This window comes from Podarcis pityusensis, assembly GCF_964106645.2.
Source record: "Podarcis pityusensis genome assembly, chromosome: 4".
Lineage (NCBI taxonomy): Eukaryota > Metazoa > Chordata > Lepidosauria > Squamata > Lacertidae > Podarcis > Podarcis pityusensis.
In genome coordinates, this window is record NC_138027.1 from 22,988,422 (window position 1) to 23,010,638 (window position 22,217).

Genomic DNA, 22,217 nt, shown 5'->3' on the forward strand with positions numbered 1-22,217 from the left:
AACGAAAGAAGTGCCATGGTCAGATCACTTCCTGGTGCAACTGGACTTCTCTGCGACCCATCCCCTCTGCAGGGAGGTAGGACCAATTCGGATGGTCTGCCCCCGCCACTTAGAATCATAGAATCATAGAGTTGGAAGAGACCACAAGGGCCATCAAGTCCAACCCCCTGCCAAGCAGGAAACACCATCAGAGCACTCCTGACATATGGTTGTCAAGCCTCTGCTTAAAGACCTCCAAAGAAGGAGACTCCACCACACTCCTTGGCAGCAAATTCCACTGTCGAACAGCTCTTACTGTCAGGAAGTTCTTCCTAATGTTTAGGTGGAATCTTCTTTCTTGTACTTTGGATCCATTGCTCCGTGTCCGCTTCTCTGGAGCAGCAGAAAACAACCTTTCTCCCTCCTCTATGTGACATCCCTTTATATATTTGAACATGGCTATCATATCACCCCTTAATCTCCTCTTCTCCAGGCTAAACATGCCCAGCTCCCTTAGCCGTTCCTCATAAGGCATCGTTTCCAGGCCTTTGACCATTTTGGTTGCCCTCCTCTGGACACGTTCCAGTTTGTCAGTGTCCTTCTTGAACTGTGGTGCCCAGAACTGGACACAGTACTCCAGGTGAGGTCTGACCAGAGCAGAATACCAGTATGCGGATGATACCCAGCTCTACCTCTCTTTTAAATCAGAACCAGTGAAGGCGGTGAAGGTCCTGCGTGAGTGTCTGGAGGCGGTTGCAGGATGGATGGCGGCTAACAGATTGAGGTTGAATCCTGACAAGACAGAAGTACTGTTTTTGGGGGACAGGAGGCGGGCAGGTGTCGAGGACTCCCTGGTCCTGAATGGGGTAACTGTGCCCCTGAAGGACCAGGTGTGCAGCCTGGGAGTCATTTTGGACTCACAGCTGTCCATGGAGGCACAGGTCAAATCTGTATCCAGGGCAGCTGTTTACCAGCTCCATCTGGTACGTAGGCTGAGACCCTATCTGCCTGCGGACTGTCTCGCCAGAGTGGTGCATGCTCTGGTTATCTCCCGCTTGGACTACTGCAATGCGCTCTACGTGGGGCTACCTTTGAAGGTGACTCGGAAACTACAACTAATCCAGAATGCGGCAGCTAGACCGGTGACTGGGGGCGGCCGCCGAGACCATATAACACCGGTCTTGAAAGACCTACATTGGTTCCCAGTACGTTTCCAAGCACAATTCAAAGTGTTGGTGCTGACCTTTAAAGCCCTAAACAGCCTGAAGGAGCGTCTCCACCCCCATCGTTCTGCCCGGACGCTGAGGTCCAGCGCCGAGGGCCTTCTGGCGGTTCCCTCTTGCACTTCTGGTTTCAGTGAAAGCTGTGCAGCCTACATTTGATCCATAAGACGCACACACATTTCCCCTTACTTTTTAGGAGGGGAAAAGTGGGTCTTATAGAGCGAAAAATACAGTACCTGAAGGAGCGTCTCCACCCACATTGTTCTGTCCGGACACTGAGGTCCAGTGCCGAGGGCCATCTGGCAGTTCCCTCACTGCAAGAAGCTAAGTTACAGGGAACCAGGCAGAGGGCCTTCTCGGTAGTGGCGCCCGCCCTGTGGAACGCCCTTCCAGCAGATGTCAAAGCGATAAACAACTACCTGACATTCAGAAGACATCTTAAGGCAGCCCTGTTCAGGGAAGTTTTCAACGTGTGATATTTTAGTGTATTTTTGGTTTCTATGGAAGCCGCCCAGAGTGGCTGGGGAGGCCCAGCCAGATGGGCGGGGTATAAATAATAAATTATTATTATTATTATTATTACCAAGGGTCACCAATGCAGTACTCACAAGCACCATGGCTTGTGTTGATCTCCCTTGGCAACCCTGGGTAGGGGGACCCCAGACACTTTCATTGAAGAAGAAGAAGAAGAAGAAGAAGAAGAAGAAGAAGAAGAAGAAGTATCTAGGCCTCCTAAAAAGAAGGTTACAAAACAGAATGTGCGCATATCCTTATAAGTAATTTATATTAAATGAGGTAGGCTGGCTGCTCCCTTCTGTCAGTGAAGTAAGAAATTCAAAAAGGAAAGCCCTTTCTGCCATGAAATAGTTAAGCAGAAAACTCCACAATAACTATACGCTCTAATTTTGTTTTATGCCATGCCCACCATGACAGCTATTTTGTGTTCTCACATGCCTCTGGGCCAGTAATTCTGTGACTAGTGCCAACAGCATGCTCTCAAAATTCAAAATGTGCCCACTGATACAAAAAGATTGACAACTGCAGGAACCATAGTTAAAGCTGATGTATCTGACAGATGATCACTTAAACCTTGGTTCATTGTGTCACAGAAAAGTTACAAGCAACAACAAGAGCAGCTGAACCTTGAGAGTGGTTTGAATTCTTTGTCACCCTTCACTTGTGGCTCTGTAGCTTTGGAACGCGGATGACTCCTTAACCATAGTTAAGAGGTGGGATGTATTCAAACATAACAATAAGTTACTGTTAAATTTAACTAAGGTTTATAACACAATTACAAACCTTGATTAACGAGTGTCCTTTAACCATAGTTAATAAACCATAGTTAAACTGCTAGTTAAACTGCTAGACATAACTCTTACTCATTGCTTAATAAACCATAGTTATGTGTTAATCAGGCCAATGATTCTCCCTTGAACACTTGTATGCTAATATTTGTAATACGAAATAATCTTTCATATTTGGCACTATTACTTTCTAGTACAATTCATTTTATCACAGAGTGATATTTTGCCTTTAGGATTCATAAGAAATCCTAGATTAACTGATGCATTTAATTGTTGGCTTACATTAATTGCAATGCTTTTTGATATAAACACTTATCTGATGTGCACAAGTAACATAGCATTTGGAAACAGATGCACTGCTAAAGCTGAAAAGGATTTTTAATTTTAATAACTGGGTTGTTTGACTTAATTAGCATGTATTTAAGGAGCATGCAAGCTGAAAGCTTGCACTCATGAAAGCTGCACACTCATTTTAAATGCATGCATTCCAGAAGGCACTGTGCACTTTAAATATTCTTTTTGTGTATGGTTGAGACTCAAACGGAAATGATTAACATACGAGACAAAACACAAAATGCAGACACGTGATAGGACATTTAGATTCTGAACATTCTGCTTTGAATTAGTACAGAAAAGTTATATACTGAATAGTACAAGCCTTTGGAAAATGCAGAAGTACTTATTTAACTTATAGTGACAGGTAAGATTGAGCCCTTCAAGCCTCAATCCTGATACTCCTTTAATAGCAATAGAAACATTATTTGTCAATAATTACAAATGTGTTTGAATGTAGAATGAAAGAAAATGCCGCTATTATTTCTTGCTTGCTTTTCTTGGGTTTGTCAGTGTACAGTGGTACCTCGAGTTAAGTACTTAATTCGTTCCGGAGATCCGTTCTTAACCTGAAACTGTCCTTAGCCTGAAGCACCACTTTAGCTAATGGGGACTCCTGCTGCTGCCGCGCCGCCGGAGCACGATTTCTGTTCTCATCCTGAAGCAAAGTTCTTAACCCGAGGTACTATTTCTGGGTTAGCAGAGTCTGTAACCAGAAACATATGTAACCTAAAGCGTATGTAACCCGAGGTACCACTGTATTTCTAAAATGAAAGGTTTGGGCTCTATGCCTCTCTGGATATCACAATGACTTCACTTCATTTCCTAAACCTGGAAGATATTCTCCCTAATGTCAGATATAAGAGGCTGATTATGATTATTCTGGTGTGATGTACTCAGCACTTGAACAGAGTTACTTCACATTTTCGAAACTGAGCCATGCATTACAGGGTACATTCTTATGTACACTGGCTAAAATGAAACACATCATTTTTGTCTATTAATTTAATACTTTGATCTTTTAATTTAGAGGTGTTATTTTAATCTAGAGAAAAATTGTTTTAGATTATAAAAACTTAAATTGTCTGGGAGGAATGCAACTGAAAGCAAGTGCTCCTCACATTTTTAACATATTTGTGTGTTTAGGTGTTATTGTTTTTTACAATGGATGTGTAGGTGTAATCAATACATGAATCAAAAAACTGATGTTATGTGGTATGGCTTAATTTTTAAACTAGAGGCATGGAGTTACTCTTGTCTGAAAATCATTGTGATGAAAACAGCAAGGTTAAAAATTACAGCCCTACCAAGTCAGAATGTTACCAATCACCACTGCCTACAGTACAAAGTTAACCTGCTCTTGCTTCTTGTCCCACCTACCACTGGCATGGGCCCCCTCCTGAATGGTTGACCACAAGGGAATACAGCGCTCAGGCCAAAAGAGATTCCCCACCCCAGGTCTAAATGATGCTAGGTAGGAAAGCAGATCAGGAAAAGATTGTATCTTATGCAGGCACACACAAACTGTAAAAGATTATCAAATGTGCAGCTGTTACAACCCACCATACTCATGAAAGCTGCACACTTCATTGCACTCTGGCAGTGCTACTAGTGTTACTCTCTAAGCTACGCATTTTCTGCAGCAATCTTCATCAGAGATCCATGCATCATCACTACAGTTCATCGGGTTGAATACAAGTCTTTCTAAACTAGCTCACTATATTTGGATATACACTTAAATAAGGAAAACAAAACAAGACTGTACTCTACACAACAGCAAGACTCCTTTATAGCTACAGATTAGAACAAAAGTGCCTTTATGGCACCCAGACAATAATATTGTTCAACTGCCTTTTAAATATATAGAAAATGAAGCTGCAGTCAGAATGGGTTATTCAAGGCCATAGGCATGGAAGAATATTATCAAACCAGACTTGCACGTAAGCAAACGTAGAAACAAAAAATAGGTATCAGAAACAATGCCAAGAAGCAGCACTCATAGGAAGTAGTTGCAAAATACCAAGTAGCTTTTCATCAGATTACATAGTGTGGTATTAAAATAAGTTTTACACGGGGCAGACATATTAAAGTAAATGAGTGTGACTAAGTTAGTACTGTATACCTATTGAAATTAATGGACCTAAGTAAGATTTAATTGACCACCACCCCATAGCTACAGAAAATTGTGTCTCAAGAAATAATAATTTTCCCTCTCACACTTACACAAATCTTGACCAAGAGCTAATCATTTAGAAAACCAAACGAAACATACACAGATCCATGCATCATTAAGTTCAGTGCCTTCTCACAGGCTTCCCATAGTCATCTGGTTTGTGACTGCATGTTTAGCATGGTAAAGAGGAGACTGAGAGGAGCTATGATAGCTCTTCTCATATATCTATAGGGTTGTCACATGGAAGATGGAGCAAGCTAGTTTTCTCCTGCTGCAGAAGCTAGGACCTGAACCAATGGATTCAAGTTTCAAAAGAAAGGAGATTCCGACTAAACATCAGGAAGAACTTTCTGACAGTTAAGAGCTGTTCAACCATGGAACAGATTCCCACAAGAGGTAGTGGACTCTCCTTCCATGGAGCTTTTTAAGCGGAGGTTGGGCAGCCATCTGTCATGTATGATCTAGCTGAGATTCCTGCATTGTAGCAGGTTGGACTGGATACCTTCAGGGTACCTTCCAATTCTACAATTCTATGATTACTGCCTCCCTTTGGAAGTCTCCTATGATGTTTCTATATATCAACTGAGAGAAAAGATATCAGCAGCAGTAATTAATAGTAATTATTAGCAGGGCTTTTTTTCACCTGGAACTGGAGCTCAGCTCTGGCACTTCTCAGGTGGGTGCCATTGCCATTACAGTCATACCTCATGTTACATTTGCTTCATAATACGTTTTTTCAGGTTGCGTCCTGCGGCGACCCGGAAGTACCAGAAAGGGTTACTTCCGGGTTTCGCCACTCGCGCATGTGCAGTAGCGCTAAATTGCGCTTCGCGCAAGCACCAAATCAAGCCATGCACCTGCGCAGATACGGCACTTCAGGCTGCGGGCTTTTCACATTATGAACGGACCTCCGGAATGAATCCCGTTTGCAACCAGAAGTACCACTGTATAATAGAACAAGGGAGGCGTTCATTGTGAGTTCCAACACCTCTTTTTCTAGAAAAATACCACTGATTATTACCTTACAAAAACATCTGCTACAAGTAGCAGACAACACAATGAGCTGAAAGCCAATCAAGTACAAGAAATAGATTACTTACTGGTTTCGGCATTTTCCCCCCTTTTCTGTGTTTCTGGTTCAGTTAAATCATCTGCTGTACCACAATCTTTGTACTTTTCTGTTGAAATAAAGTAATTATTTATAACTACATGCAGTTCACATTTCACTAATAAGATAACTGGCCCATTAATACTATAAATGTTCAATATGCTGTTAAGTATATACATATACATCTGCTTTGCATAGCTACATTGATTTTACATGGAAGGGGCAGAAATAATTGGTGCATGAAAATTTCAGAAGACTGTGCTTAATTAGACATGTACAAAGAGAAAATTCTAGTCTTTACAGTTGGCACTTGGTCCTAACATTTTGCTTGTGAGCACCAAAACAAAAAACATTATTATTTCTTTGTTTGAAGCTGGACAGATCCACGTAAAGATTAAACACAAAGGCTGCTGGAAGAATTATATGGTATTTCAGGAAATCTACACTATCTACTTATTACTTAAGTATAATAGCATTTGTTTACAACATTTATTTGCCATCTTTCAGTTTTGAAAATCACACAGGGAGCTTCCAAATTAATGTTAATAAAAACTAAACAAATCCAGTACCAAACACTTTGACAGTCACTATGCCAGACAGGGTATAGAAGCAGATTCCCCCACCACACCCATCCCAACCCCAGTCTTAGCTGTATTACAAGTGATGGGAATAAACTGTTGAGTTAGTGCATCATCATATTCAAGTGTCTATATCCAGCTTGTACAATGTGCCTTGCTCTACCATAGCCTTCCACAACCTAATGTCTGCAAGATGCTTTGATCTACAACTCCCATTATTCCTACCCAATGGCCATGCTGACGGGGGGTGCTGATGGTCACTGTAGACCAACACATCAGGAGGGCACCAGGTTGGGGGAAAATTGACCTACATTATATGTATTCAATCCACTACACATTGTGGATGTAAGACTGCAGCATCTTATAATCAAGGCAGAAAATCCATTCCTCTGCCCTTGAACTCTTCATCAGCTGACATTTTACAAACTACAGAAAATGCTATTTTTAATAGACATTTCCACATAATGTTTGCCAAAAGCCTATTATTTATAAAAGATAACCTTTTTGTGTCTGTTGAATCTGTTTTTATCTTACATATTCATGAGCATGGGAAAGCTAATAAATTGTTTTAGTATTATTTATTAAAGTTATTAATCACTTTTTTGTCATGGCAACTCAAAGCGACATACAATATCTTAAGCAAAAAACAAACACATACCTACAATAAGCACAACATTAAAAAATGGATGTTGCGCTGCCTGCCATAAAAACGACAATCAATGTTAGAAACTGAGATATTAAAGCTAGGAACCAAATGGCGCCTTTTTGTTATGGTCACCACAATATGTCTATGTTTTATCGTGTTTTTAACATTCTGTTAGGAGCCACCCAATGTGGTTGGGGAAACCCAGCCAATTGGGCAGGGTATAAATAATAAAATTATTATTATTATTATTATTATTATTATAGGTGCTTTTTTAAAAAAACACAAGATAGGGGATCTAGCTGAAGATGCACTGGAAAAGCAGTCTAGAAGAGATGTGACTGCAGTTTCATTCTAGCAAAAGAAAAAAAACCAAACCTCTTTTCCTCAATCAGAGGGGGGAGTTTGCCAAAACCTGTATTTTAAAAACTTGAGAACAACTTTACGTAGAGAATTTATTTGTTCTTTTTGCAATTTGTGGTATTTGGAGGATTGCAACTACCCCAAACAACTTGGTATCATCAGCAAACTTTGCTTACTTGTCTCCAGGAAGGACTAGAAAGATGCTCTGTCTCATGCTACAGACTTGGGTTCAAAAAGCAGATAACACACATCCAGTAAATCTCACTCACTGTCACAAATGGGCAGGATCAGAACCAAGAACTAGACCAAAATGGTTTTCTTCTCTATTTTAGTATTTATTCTACTTACACTCCTGCCTTCATACCAAATACGCAATCAGATACACAAAATCAAACTTCAGAATGGCCAGGTACACAGGAAGGGAACCCTTGCCCGCAATTTTTTTCCCTTTTTGTCATAAGGGTGGGTGTGTATAAACCTCTAGCCAATGCCTGCCTGTAGGATGGTCTCTGTACAAAGGTCAGACTCACATCCATTGCTGCATCCACTTTCACCTCTCTGGCTAAACCTACCACAGGAATGCAGCTCTCACCCTCCCCCCCCCATGTCCCCCTCAAAGCAGCTCTCAGGTTGAACAAGGTTCTCCAAACCAGCTTCAGATTGATAAAGTACTTCACAAAAGGCTCATTAAAATCTGTTACATAATATAAAATTACAAACCAGGTTCTGTTTATGAATGAAGAAGGTTAAGCATTGCATCACTTGGCTACTCAGCAAATTAGTGCTGGTAGCTCATTTTCTTCAATTCCTTACTCTGGACTCCTACAAACTATGTTTTCTTAACCAGAATAAGAAAAATATTTTATATTCCCAATTTTACTTCAATTTTCTGAACTTTGAAACCCAAAAAAGTACCATATTTGCTGGCAAAAGTAAATGTGCCATCAAATCTAATGCACACCTTAACTTTTGCAACATAATTTGACCAAAAAAAGGTGAGCATTAGATTTGAGTAAATACGGTATGTAGAACAAAAATTGTTAGGACCTTCTACAGAGGCACCACATGCAAAGTGCCCTGAAGAAACCTTTATTACACTGACAAGGATCAGCTTTCTGCAAACAAAATCACTGCCTGACAGACTTTTAGAATACTTTTAGTATGTCTACCTGGGCCTTTGAAATCCAATATATCTATTTTAAGATCCACCCTTATTCTTTTTACTGTTCTTCTGTTATTTGTTTTAGCTGTTTTTAATATCCTGTTGTTAAATTGCTGTAACTTGCCCTGGGACCTCACAGTGAAGGGCAGGCAAGAAGTATAATAAATAACATGGGACCAGGAGTAGTCTTGTAAACATGACTATAAGACTTCTACAAAGCTTTGAAGTTCCTCACCAAAGATGCCTTTGTAAACTTCAGAGCAAAGGCAGGAAAAATCAGACAATGGAGTGAAGCAAGAACTGGGGTCTCCCAAGAAGCACTGGAACTGGTGCTATTTAACACATTCATAAGCTATTTGAAAACAGAGATTTATAGGTGAAAACAAATAACTCAGGACAGTGAAGACCAAGCAGTCAGTGAGGAACTCCAAAACAATCTCTTCAAGCTGGGTGAATGGGCAACAAAATAGTAAAACAATTTGTTAAGTGAGGTGCACTGGGGCAAAATACACTAACCACATAAATACTAATGGGATCTGAACTGGGGTCTTCACAAATAAATCAATGTAAGTATCAACAGCAGTTGAAGGGGCTGATCGGGGGGCATGATACAGGGGGAAAGGGTTTAAACTCCATGCTTACTTACCAATCCTTACACTCCTCCCAACTGCTATTTAAATAACAAAAAGCAGACACACTATATAGTAAAGGTAAAGGGACCCCTGACCATTAGGTCCAGTCGTGGCCGACTCTGGGGTTGCAGCGCTCATCTCGCTTTATTGCCGAGGGAGCTGGCGTACAGCTTCCGGGTCATGTGGCCAGCATGACTAAGCCGCTTCTGGCAAACCAGAGCAGGGCACGGAAATGCCGTTTACCTTCCCACCAGAGCAGTACCTATTTATCTACTTGCACTTTGACGTGGTTTCGGACTGCTAGGTTGGCAGGAGCAGGGACCGAGCAACGGGAGCTCACCCCGTCGCTGGGATTCGAACCGCCGACCTTCTGATCGGCAAGTCCTAGGCTCTGTGGTTTAACCCACAGCGCCACCATATCATCTACTTTGGCCCATGATCTGATCCAGTACTGATGCTCACTTGTTCTTAATAAGGGAATTGCAGTCTTAAAGCTCTGCAGCACTGCAAGCATAGAGGCTGCATATATCCCGCTGAAGTCAAAGGGACTTAGGAAGCCTATGTGGAGAATTACAGCCAAAGTTCTCAAGCCTTAACTTTTAACTTTAATTACTTTGTTCATAAGCTTACCACCATAAAGGAGATTTGCATAAAACACTGACCCAAATAACTCACAATACAATTATTGTGCTCGTTATGTAAATCAATACATTAAAAAGCCAAAAAACACGAAAAAGTAGATTTGTTTTCAACAATGGACAGCATCAGTCTTTGGATCAGTTTCATATGATGTCATTCTTTATTTGTCTATTATGGGTGCTTTTATCATGAACACATGATTGGCGCATGGGTGAGCTATACTGTGGCTAAAATTCTGTTTGTGTTGGATTTTGCAGAACTTTTGCATTTAATTACTTTTAAAATGTTTCATCATCCCCACTTCAATCTGGAATACTTTCAAGTTCTCCAGATTCTACTGGCAGCTAGCTGAGGTCTGATTCTAGGATCCAAATTTCAACCTGTACCGGGAAGAATAGGAAGAATAAGAGGGGCAAAGGGGGGCATATGGAGACTGGTGATCATTTCTGACTCTGCAGCGCTCCAGCAGTCACCATTTCCTTCAGCTGCTGCATGCTTCTATGGACTTTCCCCCTCCTCCTGAAACGGTGACAGGCGAGGGGTTGGGTAGAAGTTTGGCAGCTGCCGACATGAGGAACGTGTTAAAAATGCACTCGTCCCCGTTCGCAACAAGTAGCTGAGCCGCATGACAGAAGAAGCTTCAAGTTCAATCCCCATTTCCGCCCCATCTCTTCTATTCTCTCCCCAATAATACCGACCACTATTACTACACATGCAGTGGGGGGGGGGGGGCGACGACGAGGACGACACTCGATTATTCTCGTACAGCAATTCGCTAAACAAGCTTAACTGGGAAATAAGCCCCGCAAATAATTCCAACAGAGCTTCCTTACAAGCAGATGTGCATTAAGCCTGGGGTGTTAAAAGACTTGCAGCCCGATCCCACAACTGACTTCCGAGCTGCAACTTTCTCCCCAGCTCCGGATTGTACAGCCTGCCCTTAAGCCAAGCATATCCAACCGAAATTGATTCCACGCAAACGTGCTTAAGTTCAGGTTATTCGGCTGCAACCCTCAAGCAGCGTTAAGCAGGCAGTGATCGTAAACCCTATTGAGATTGCGTGCGTTTGCGAGAGCAGGAGGTTACTAGAGAGTAAACACGCTCCGGGCTGCTGCCGTTAGAGCCCCCGCTCTGCCTGCCCTTTCCCTTTTTTGCTAACAAAGGAAATAAATCAGCAGCAACGAAGGTGGTCTTGTAAAATGCCGTTAGTTGGAAATGTAAACATTAGAGGCAGCCTGCAGCATATGACACTAACCGTGTGTGTGTGTGTGTGTGTATACACACATACATATATAAGCGCGCGCACACACGCATATATGTGTGTGTGTGTGTGTGTGTGTGTGTGTGTGTGTAAATAAAGATATACATGCATACACATATACACACACTTATATGTAACAATTACGCCTTCCCAGACCAGTGACCCTCTCACACCAGCCCTTCCTTCCTTCCTCAGGGGCTGAGGGGAGTGGGCGGGTGGAGAAGAAAAAGGCGGAGAAGCGGAGAGGGAGTCGGGAGTCCCCGCGGAAGGAAATACCTTTTGGGGGAGGCGGGGAGTGAGTTGGCTCGCCGTTGGGGGGGGGCGAGAGAGAGACGAGGAATAATCGCTGCTGAGGGGGGCGAAGGGAAGCGAAGAGTTTCTCTCTCCCTCAGATACATACATAAACAGTATTTCGGAATTACGATTCCCACCGCCCACATCCCCGTTAAGCTTGCGCAGGAGCCGCTAGTGCGCGCCGGGGGGGGGGTGAGGGTGGAGGGGGCGTCTTCCCTCAGCTTCTGCCCCCAGGTGTGAGGCGTGAAGATGAAGCGAGGGAGCGCGAGAGGGAAAGGGCGAGGCCTGGCAAAGCAGCACCGCCGGGGTCGGCCGAAAAGTAGCCCGCTTTTCTCCCTCACCTGGCGGCTGCGGAGGCTGAGGCAGCCCGGGGGCGGCGAACTCTTCGCTTTCCTCTTCCTCTCTGCTTCCAGGAAAGAGGATTGGGTCCCAAACGGCGGCGGGGCCGGAGGTGGGAGACGGGGAGCTACACACGCACCACCACCACCACGACGGCGCCCGCGCAGCCCCCTCCGCAGCCGGCCAGGAGGCGCTGCAGGGCCGCTCCGAGCGTGGCTGAGGGGCGCGCACCCGTGCGCGCTCTCGCTTCCGTCCCTCCTCTCCGTCAGGGCCTCGCTGGTGCTGCTACAGCTTCGCTGCCGGAGACGCGCCAGAAAGTGGCCGCTGACAGGTCCGCAATATGGCGGCGGCCGTCGGTTTAGAATTTTCCTTTTCCCTCCCCCTCCCCACCCTATCAGAGGTCTTGGCGCCTCCGCTTCCCTACCGGGCATGCGCGGACGGAGGCGGGGGAGCATGCGCCTTCCGCGAGGGTGAAGCCGCTGGTTTTCCCTGAGCTGAATTTGGGAGAAGAGGAGACGCGTGCGCGCGGCTGGGGGAGGGATGGTGTGAGTAACGGCTGGCGGTAAAGGTCGGCGCGCGAGAAGGACCGTTGCTCAGGGTCACGTGGGAGCGGGTCTTGGGTCAAGCTTTGTAAGGCTGCAGCCACCTGCACACCAATACATCCCGAATCCTGTGCATGTTTACTCAGGAGCTAAGTCCCACATGATTAAATGGGAATTGCTTCCAAGTAACTGGTGGATAAGTTGGACCCCTAGTTGGAAAGAACTCGGTGCTTGAATTGCTGGAGCCGAGGCGGGGGGGGGCTGGCCTTCCTTAACCTGCTGGTCAAGGAAGCTACAGGGTGCTAAGATTTGGCTAAAACTGTGGAGGGTCAAGAAGCAAAGCTTGTATGTTTCATTAAGGGACACACGCATAAAGGTAAAGAAACCCCTGACCATTCGGTCCAGTCATGGCCGACTCTGGGGTTGCGGTGCTCATCTCGCTTTATTGACCGAGGAAGCCAGCGTACAGCTTCTGGGTCATGTGGCCAGCACGACTAAGCTGCTTCTGGCGAACCAGAGCAGCGCACGGACACGCCGTTTACCTTCCCGCCAGAGCGGTACCTATTAATCAACTTGCACTTTGACATGCTTTCAAACTGCTAGGTTGACAGGAGCAGGGACCGTGCATCAGGCGCTCACCCCGTCACAGGGATTCGAACTGCCGACCTTCTGATTGGCAAGTCCTAGGCTCTATGGTTTAACCCACAGCGCCACCCGTGTCCCTCTGCGGACACACACATACCCCTTTACTTCTAGGAGTGTAGCACTCTCAAATTTTAATAAGAACTATTTAAAGCACATCTGACATGGGTTGAAAGCACACGACTTTCCATCAAAAAATTATGGGGGGTGTAGCTTCCTTGCAAGGCAACAATTCCCATGCTCCATAACTACAGTTCCCAGCATTCTTTGTGGGAAAGCCATGTGCTTTATATGTGAGTTGGATGTGCTTTAAAAGTTTGACGAGGCTCTGCAGTTGCAGAAAGGCTAGATGATGGTATGCGCAAAATTTCATTTGTTTTTGATTAATCATGGGTTACCATCTTGTCTGAACTCTGCTGTCGATTGGACACAATGGATTTCCCCCATTTTTTATTGTCATCTTAGTTATTTTATTTTTATTCCTGTTGGGTATGTTTACAGTCATACCTCGGGTTGAAGTCGCTTCAGGTTGAGCGTTTTCAAGTTACACTCCGCGGCGACCCGGAAGTAACAGAATGCGTTACTTCCGGGTTTTGCTGCTTGCGCATGTGCAGATGCTCAAAATGATGTCATGCGCAGACACGGCAAATCGCAACGCGCAGACGCAGGTTGCATTCGTTTCAGGATGCAAACGGGGCTCCAGAATGGATCCCGTTCGCATCCAGAGGTAGCACTGTATTTGTATGTTGCCTCAAATATGCTGTAGACAGGGGTCTTTTAAATTTATACACAAATAAAATCAGAAGGGTAAAAATCCTGTAGCCATTTCCACATGATGAACGTTGCTGCCTTTGTGAGCAGTCTTACAGCTTTGTGATTAAAGATGCCCAAGTATGTAAATATTTGTTTGATTTGCAAATCATTTGATCCCCAACTGTCAGGAAATATCCTGTTAGATGCACATAATTTTGTCCTAGCAAAATTATGAAACACTGGCAAGTAACCATTATCAAAACAATCACTCTCTACATGAACAAGGTTATCTTAGGTAAAGCCACTAATAAATACAGCTCTACATACAATAACAAAGGATTGAAAGTATGGGATTGTGTTGACTAGCAGAGCTTTAACATGTGGAGCTAACAGAACTGGATCAGAAAAAGCTATTAGCCCAGACACATTAAGGAAAGTGCCAATACTGGCACACAAACAGCCAGAACAGCATTTTTATAATTTAAAGTGCTTCAATAGGGACAAAAGTAAGGTTCTGCACTTAGGGAGGACGAACCAGATGCACAAATAAAATATGGGGAACACCTGGCTTACTAGCAGTACATGTGAAAAAGATCTAGGGATCTTGATGGACCCCAAGCTTAACATGAGTCAACAGTGATGCAGCAGCAAAAAAAAAAAAAAAAGCTAATGCTTTTCTAGGCTGCATCAACAGAAGTATAGTGTTCAATTCAAGGAAGAAGAGTTTGGATTTGATATCCCGCTTTATCACTCCCTTTAAGGAGTCTCAAAGCGGCTAACATTCTCCTTTCCCTTCCTCCCCCACAACATTCTGCCTTGGTCAGATCACACCTGGAATACTGTGTCCAATTCTGGGCACCACAATTTAGGAAGGATCTTGACAAACTGGAATGTGTGCAGAGGAGGGCAACCAAGGTGATCAAGGGTCTGGAAACCAAGCCTTATGAGGAACAGTTGAAGGAGCTGGATATGTTTGGCTTGGAAAAGTGGAGACTGAGAGTAGATATGATATGAATATCTCAAGGCCTGTCACGTGGAAGAGGGAACAAGCTTTTTGTAACCTGGCCTGGGACATTATGGTGAAGAAATTGGATATATGGTAAGAAATCCAATACATAATAATCAAAATAAATTGTAGAGTTAATAGAAACTTTAAATGTCATGCAGTACAACCCCCTGTGAGTGCAAGAACTGAAGATAGTGTTTGTAGCCACCACTTATTGTGGTACGGCTAGGCATGCTGTACAGACCATGCAACATAGCTACTGAAATTTTCTTACTCCCCTCCTTTCCTTGTTGCTCAGGACAGAGATAAAACAAGAGTTGTTGCAGGCTTCACCCTTCATTTCCCCTGTCACCTAAACTTCCCGTGAACCAGAAAAATTAAAACTCTGTACACAACCAGTGTTGAATGTTGTCCTTTGTGTATTGTTTTTTCTTCCCAGGGGTAGCAACCACACAGATGCAGTGTACTACAGGGGGAAGCCAAGTTTTTCCTTTTGTTTTCTTTTGGTTTGGGATGAAAGTACAGTTCAAGTCACAGTCAAGCAGGAGAGACAGTTCAGTACGAAGGGAGGAGTGAGCCAATTGAGTTACCCATTCTGAAACACGCAGGAGCTATTAATATAACTTGCCCCTGGCAGTCTTCTAAAGGCTGAGGGAAGAACAGAGAAGAATTTCCAATTAAAAGAAGCAGCAAGAAGAAAAAGATCTGTGATTGGGGCAGGGGGGATAAAATCTCATTGTGAGGAAGCATACGGTTATGGAAATAATGTCCCTAGGGAAATTGCACAGTCTCCATAATTAAAGTCATTTAAAATTAGTCAGGGCAAATCACTGACAGATATGTGGCTATGAAGATGCTTGCATGCTCAAAAGGGGTGGAGAGAGCAAGTATATATTAGACATTTTAATGAGTCGTTTTCATTTCTCTAATAAAAGGGAACTAAACTCCCGTGGTAAAGGACTTTAAACCATATATTTAGGGCTTCCTTATTCATGAAATTGAGAGGACCCTTTCAAAATAAATAAATAAACTGATGCAGAAATGTGGAGAACAAGAGATTGGAAAAACAAGGAAATCAAACAAGACAGATCCGTCCAACCCTAATCGGCACAATTCACAAATGACCTACAGTGTGACCTTATGCAGAAAATGAAAAGTTGGGGAGAAGAATGTGGATATATGGACAGGGAGGTAGGGTCACTGAAGCAAGACTGCAATAGCAAGGACAACGCAGGAAGCCACTTACCAAATCTAACTTGGAGGTTGCATGGGTTTGTATAGATTAATATTTTAATATTGTTGGATATTTTTAGATAGGCTTTTTCCTAGGGGTGGTGCAAGTTCCAAAACCAAATTAACTGGGCTGTAAATGCAGCAAGTACAGGAATGATCCTTCTGGGAACTCAGTTTTTCTAAATTGGCCCTGCACAACCCCCTCACACCATACATTTTAAACACTATGATACCCCTTTAAACGCTCATGGTTTATGCCAAAGAATTCTGGGGGCTGCAGTTTGTTAAAGGTGCTGGGAGTTCTTAGGAGACCACCTTCCCCACACAGGGCTACAATTCCCAGAGTCCACTGGAAAAAGAGATGGGTTGTTAAATCACACTGGGAACTGTAGCGACTCGATATGCAAGCCTTGTCAAAAATTATGGTATGTGAATTACTTACAAATGTACCTTAAAACACATACAGTCCAGCTGGGCACTACATGCAGAAATGGGTCCTGTACGCACATATCTCTCCGATCAACCAGGCAGGGTTATGTATTGCAGAGCCCTTTCAGAAAGGTTAATCCACCCATCAGCAGCTAAAAGAAGGGAGCAGGATTCACTTTATCTCTACTGAACCAAATACTTAGGATTTATTATGCTCTTTTAATAAAGACTCCATGCACACATAATTGGATCAGAATTATACTGTTAGAAAGGCACTGGAGTATTAAAATCCTCCCATATTTCCATGTATCAAGTAGCTTCCTCATTAGTAGACATTCGACTTTTCATTTAAATGTTTAGAAGCAACAGTTCTGGACCAAGTCCAAAAATAAAATAAATTCCAGGTTTGAAATGCAGGTATGACTTTTAAAAGCCTTCCTTTGATCTGAAATTTTAATGTGAATGGAAAGTAAGCCTTCTGTTTGTAATAGGTCAGCATTTTTCGACTGGTTTTAAGAAGCAGCAGAAGATACCAAACACTGCCAATCATTTTTAATACTGTTTTGGACTGGGCTGCCTTTTTTTAATGTTTGCAATCTCAGGCTGATCTAATCTCCTGAGTCAATAAAACATGTTTAGAGTTGTGTTAAAAGTAGATAATGTAAATAAAGAATGAGCTGCTTTATCTGCCTTGGGTTCCCCCCTCCTTCCCTTTCACAAGGCTGTGAAACATAATAAACATAATAAAACGATCTAGAGTCAATAAATGTTCTGGAATCGTGCCAGGTAAGAAAGTTAATGACACAAACGTAGCTGCTTGCTGTGGGCATGTCACATTATTCTCTTTGTGAACTGCCTTTTTTTTCTTTTTTTTTTTGAATCATTTTTTATTAAGGTTTTAAACAAAGAAAAAAGAAAAACAACACACACACACACACACAAAAAAACAATACAAAATTTTACAATAAAAACACAAAACATAACAATTAAAAACAAACTCTCTTTTCCATTCCCAATTTTAAATTACTTATTTTCTGGACTTCCTCATACCTCCCTCTTTTGTATTCCAATCTGCATTATTTGTCCAGCAGTTTCTTTTCCTCTTTTTTGAACCCAATCTTTAATTTAATAAAATATCAAAATATATAACTTCAACTTTTTTTTTTAAACATAATCCTTGTTCTTAATGTCATATACCTTTAAATTTTTCCCTTTTATTATCAAATTTCCATTTCTTTAAACATCTTTAATCTTGATCTTTAATCTTAATCTATCCTTAACTTTAACCTATATAGCTGGAAACCACTTATTTTCAATCCAACATCACTCTAACATTCCTTAATTTTGCAGTATTTCTGAAGATAGTCTTTAAATTTCTTCCAGTCTTCCTCCATCGACTCTTCTCCCTGGTCACGGATTCTGCCAGTCATTTCCGCCAATTCCATATAGTCCATAAGTTTCATCTGCCATTCCTCCAGTGTGGGAAGTTCTTGTGTCTTCCAATACTTTGCGATGAGTATTCTTGCTGCTGTTGTTGCATACATAAAGAAAGTTCTATCCTTCTTTAACGCCATTTGGCCCACTATGCCCAGGAGAAAGGCCTCTGGTTTCTTGGGAAAGGTATACTTAAATACCTTTTTTAATTCATTATATATCTTTTCCCAGAAAGCCTTAATCTTTGGGCACGTCCACCAAAGGTGCAAGAATGTACCTTCAGTTTCTTTACATTTCCAACATTTGTTATCGGGCAAGTGATAGATTTTCGCAAGCTTGACTGGGGTTATGTACCACCTGTATATCATTTTCATAATATTCTCTCTTAAGGCATTACATGCCGTAAATTTCATACCAGTGGTCCATAACTGTTCCCAGTCAGCAAACATAATGTTATGTCCTACGTCCTGTGCCCATTTAATCATAGCCGATTTTACCGTTTCATCTTGAGTATTCCATTTCAGCAGCAAGTTATACATTCTTGACAGATTCTTAGTATTGGGTTCTAACAATTCTGTTTCTAATTTTTATTTTTCCACCTGGAAGCCAATTTTCCTGTCCTCTTTGTGAACTGCCTTTGACTGTACTACAGGTTTTGATGCTCAGTGCTGAAAAGGTACATTTTTAAAAAGGGTGGGGGGAAAACAATGCCATAGAAACTGTTCTAACAAGGCACAGATAAACTTTGTTCTCTGCAATCTACTTTCTCAAACTGTGGATCTGAACACTTGATAATAATAAATGTGAAATAAAGGATATTTTGAAGCACACTGACATAGCATTTTTAAGCACTCAATCTCCTGGGGACTGCAGTTTACCCCTCACAAGAGCTACAATACCCATCACCCTTAACAAACAACAGTTCTTGGGATTCTTTTTTCAGAGGGTGAGAATGTGTTTTAAATATATGGTGTGTACACAGACTATACTGCCGACATGTCCCAGTGTGAGAACATTCCTAGACTCAAGTCAGAAATCCTGAGAACAAAACATTTTGGCTTACATAGGAGCAATCCTGTTCAGGCCAATGAGAAGACACGGAAATAAGTTGTTCGACCCAAGGTCTTTGGGCCTTTGGCTTTGTTGCCTAGGAAAGCTATGCTATGCCGGGCAGGAGCCCAAGTTTTAAAGCCCATTCTGTCTTATGTTTCAGAGCTAGCTGAAGAATCTGTCTTGAAGACCTTGGAAATATGACTCACCCTAACAGTCCATCTCTGTACTTAAGATTCATAAGGAACTACCAAGGCAGTTTAACAGAGCTTTGAGCTAGAGCCATCTGAAGATCTGTTATAACTCAGATCAAAGGAAGGGAAAGTTGTGTACAAAACTATATTCTGAGTCATATGTACTTATAAACTCATTCTCCAAATGCTAATACTTACATAGCCAAACCAGTACCACCCATCAAAAGAGGAAGATGTCAACAGATTTGGGAGAATCCCAAGGTTTTCAGAAAAAAACTTGGGGGTGAGAAGCAAGGGAGATTCTTCCCGATAAGGACTGGGCATTATTTATTTGCATTTATGAGTCACTTCCCATAAAATTATTTGAATCTCACATCAGAAACATCAGTGTGAGGTGGTAGCTGTGATGCTGCTCTGTCTGTGCAAGTCTTTGCAGGAGGCCTCACCAGCAATAAATCAGGCTAGAGGTAAGCCCCTTTTCTCAGCATGCAGATAAAACAGAAATGGTTAGAGGGAGGCATGGGTTTGATAAGGAATTGGGGGGGGGGGGAGGAAGGAAGGAAACTTGTTATGTACTGAAGTTCTCACCCTGGGCCAGCAGGGGGATACTGTAGATAGTTTTCACTCAGGTCCACATTTGCAAATAAGGAATTGAAAGTGACATTCAGTGATTGGATAGTTACAGAAAGTTGTTACTGTTGCTTGTAGCTGAGCTCTATATAAGCAGGTTGGCTGAGCCCTTCAGTTCAGTTTTGTTCTGGCCTGTGAATAAACAAGAGCTGTCTGAAGAATCGCTGTGTCGTCTGATATGTTCACCCACAACTTAACAAAACTGGGAACATCAGGAGGCTGGAGAGAAGCAGAAGAATTGTCAGGACCCATTCTACCCTGTGTGCAGAGGGAGCAATTTAGAGGAACAGAGATAAAAGGGTGGAGCCCTCTAAAGCAGCTTCAAAATAAAGGTGAGAAGAGAAAGGGGGAAATTCACAGAGCAAATAATAAGGAAATGAGAAACAGAGATACTAGAGTCAGAGGCTGGGACAAAAAGGTCCCAGTGGCAAGCTTATAACAGGACATTGGTGGACTATAGGAAAAGTAGGATAAAGGACAAGTCCAGTGATGAAAAGAGTGTCTGAGCTCCTGTAGCAACTGCCCGCCCCCCAAATATGCTCTGGAGTAAGAATATATTGGCACTCTGAGATCCTCAGGGCCAGAGGAAGAAGTGGATTAACATAGATTGGATATAACAATTATCAATAGAAACAATTACACAATTAAGAATAGTAATGGAACACTAATGGAATGGAGTAACCACATATGGAGTTCAAATAGCGTGTGTCTTTTTGCTGGTTACACATATATTTGATAAACATTCAAAACAACATACTTGCTGAAAGTGTAAAGTGATGATATGCTATTCCTGAGTTATTTATAACCATTCCTAAATAACGCTTCCCCCATCCTTGCTAAATTATTTACCCATTTTAATTATTCGACAGCTATTTTAACCCTAGGCAGGTTGTGTAGTGTGGTCTTTAAAAAAAAGAAATCCCAAAAAATTACAAGCCAATAAGCCTGTTAAATATAGCTTCTAAGCTCTGTTCCTGTTATCTACTGCATAAACTTGGTTGGAAACCAATTAATTTTGGTTAGAAACAGGTGGGGTTTCTTAAAGTTTTAAGCACCCTCTAAATCAATGTTTCACCTTTAAATGCAACTAAGCCACCCATTGGCCATCTGAGAATTTCTCTGCAGAGCTGATGTTAGCTTTTAATTCCATAATTAAGTTCTGATTTAGGGATTTGCTTCACAACACAAACAATGATAAAAAAAATTATTGTGGCTACTTCAAGAGCCCTACCAAAATAATGTCACCCTGTTGAGGATGGGTCTAAATGCACATTTGGCAGAAAGTATTAGCATTTATTTATTTCATACAATTCATATAACCTCATGATTGGTGGGGAGGCGGTTGGAGAACAAAGCTCCTCAAAGCAGTTTTGCCCAGGGGTCAGACAGAAAAGTATTTTGGAGCATACTGAGGCAGCTATCAGTCACCTGAATTTAGCTTGTGGACCACTGGTGATCTGCAGACCACAGTTTGGGAACTCTTGATCTATACCAGTATCCTTCAAGTTTTGGTCCCTGGATGTTGCTGGACTTCAAAACTCATCAGCTCTGACCATTGTCAAAGCTGGCTGGAGATGGTGGGAATTTTAGTCCAACTACATTATAGGGACCCAAGGTCTTATCCTCTCTTTAGTATGTATAATTCCCTTTTGAAGTGATCAAGGCTAGTGACCATCACAGCTTGTTCGATGCAGCATGTTCCATTAATTACATTATGTACTTCCTTTTGTGTGTGCTGTTTCTTTCACCATTCAACTTCACTGGATGACCCTGGCTTCTAGTATTATGAGAGTGGGGGAATGGTTTAGATAATGAGCAAGGGCAAGCCTTGGGCTCATGTGCTTCCTCCTATCAGCCCTCTCCCCCTTATGTGCAAAGAACATTCTGTCTATGTTTGCTGCAAACCACAGTTTGCAATTTTGTCTGAACCCAGGAAACGATTATTTGCCCACAAACCAGGGTCACAGACCATATTGTACCGCTTGTTTTTCGTTCTCTGTAACAATTGTTGCCCCAACAGGGCTGCTTACCCAGTTCCAGATGTTGTTGTTGTTGTTACATTATTAATTGTTGTTAACAAATGTACAGACCGCTTCACAGCAGAAAGCCATCAAAGCTGTGTACAAGATAAAAACAAGATTAAAAACAGAATAAGCCATGAAAACACAAGTTCTAAAAATGACAAAATGAGTTCGGCAAACTCTAAAAACATTAAAGCAATTTCATCCGATATATAATTGTTCCATAAGTGACTGGACCACACCTCTAGGTAG

At 42.3% G+C, this 22,217-nt stretch overlaps 1 protein-coding gene and 1 long non-coding RNA gene across 3 annotated transcripts in view; both read right to left on the reverse strand.

The window, feature by feature from the left end:
- The window catches only part of RDX (radixin), a 32,390-nt gene extending 20,017 nt beyond the window's left edge, over positions 1-12,373 (reverse strand). Inside the window, exons 1-3 of one of the 2 annotated variants that reach the window (XM_081002159.1) lie at positions 12,034-12,373; positions 9,102-9,218; positions 6,113-6,190 (exon numbers count right to left, since the gene is read on the reverse strand). In XM_081002159.1, coding sequence (XP_080858285.1) covers positions 6,113-6,124 — 12 coding nt within the window. In that variant the 5' untranslated portion in view covers positions 6,125-6,190; positions 9,102-9,218; positions 12,034-12,373. The remainder of the gene's footprint in view (positions 1-6,112; positions 6,191-9,101; positions 9,219-12,033) is intronic. The other variant, XM_081002158.1, reaches the window with a different exon arrangement.
- Positions 12,374-16,691: 4,318 nt separating this feature from the next.
- LOC308474795 lies at positions 16,692-22,057 on the reverse strand. The gene is made up of 4 exons (XR_013984970.1): positions 21,975-22,057; positions 19,761-20,163; positions 18,713-19,723; positions 16,692-17,501 (listed from the first exon to the last, which is right to left on the reverse strand). It is a non-coding gene; the product is annotated as an uncharacterized lncRNA (long non-coding RNA).
- Between the last annotated feature and the right edge of the window lie 160 nt (positions 22,058-22,217).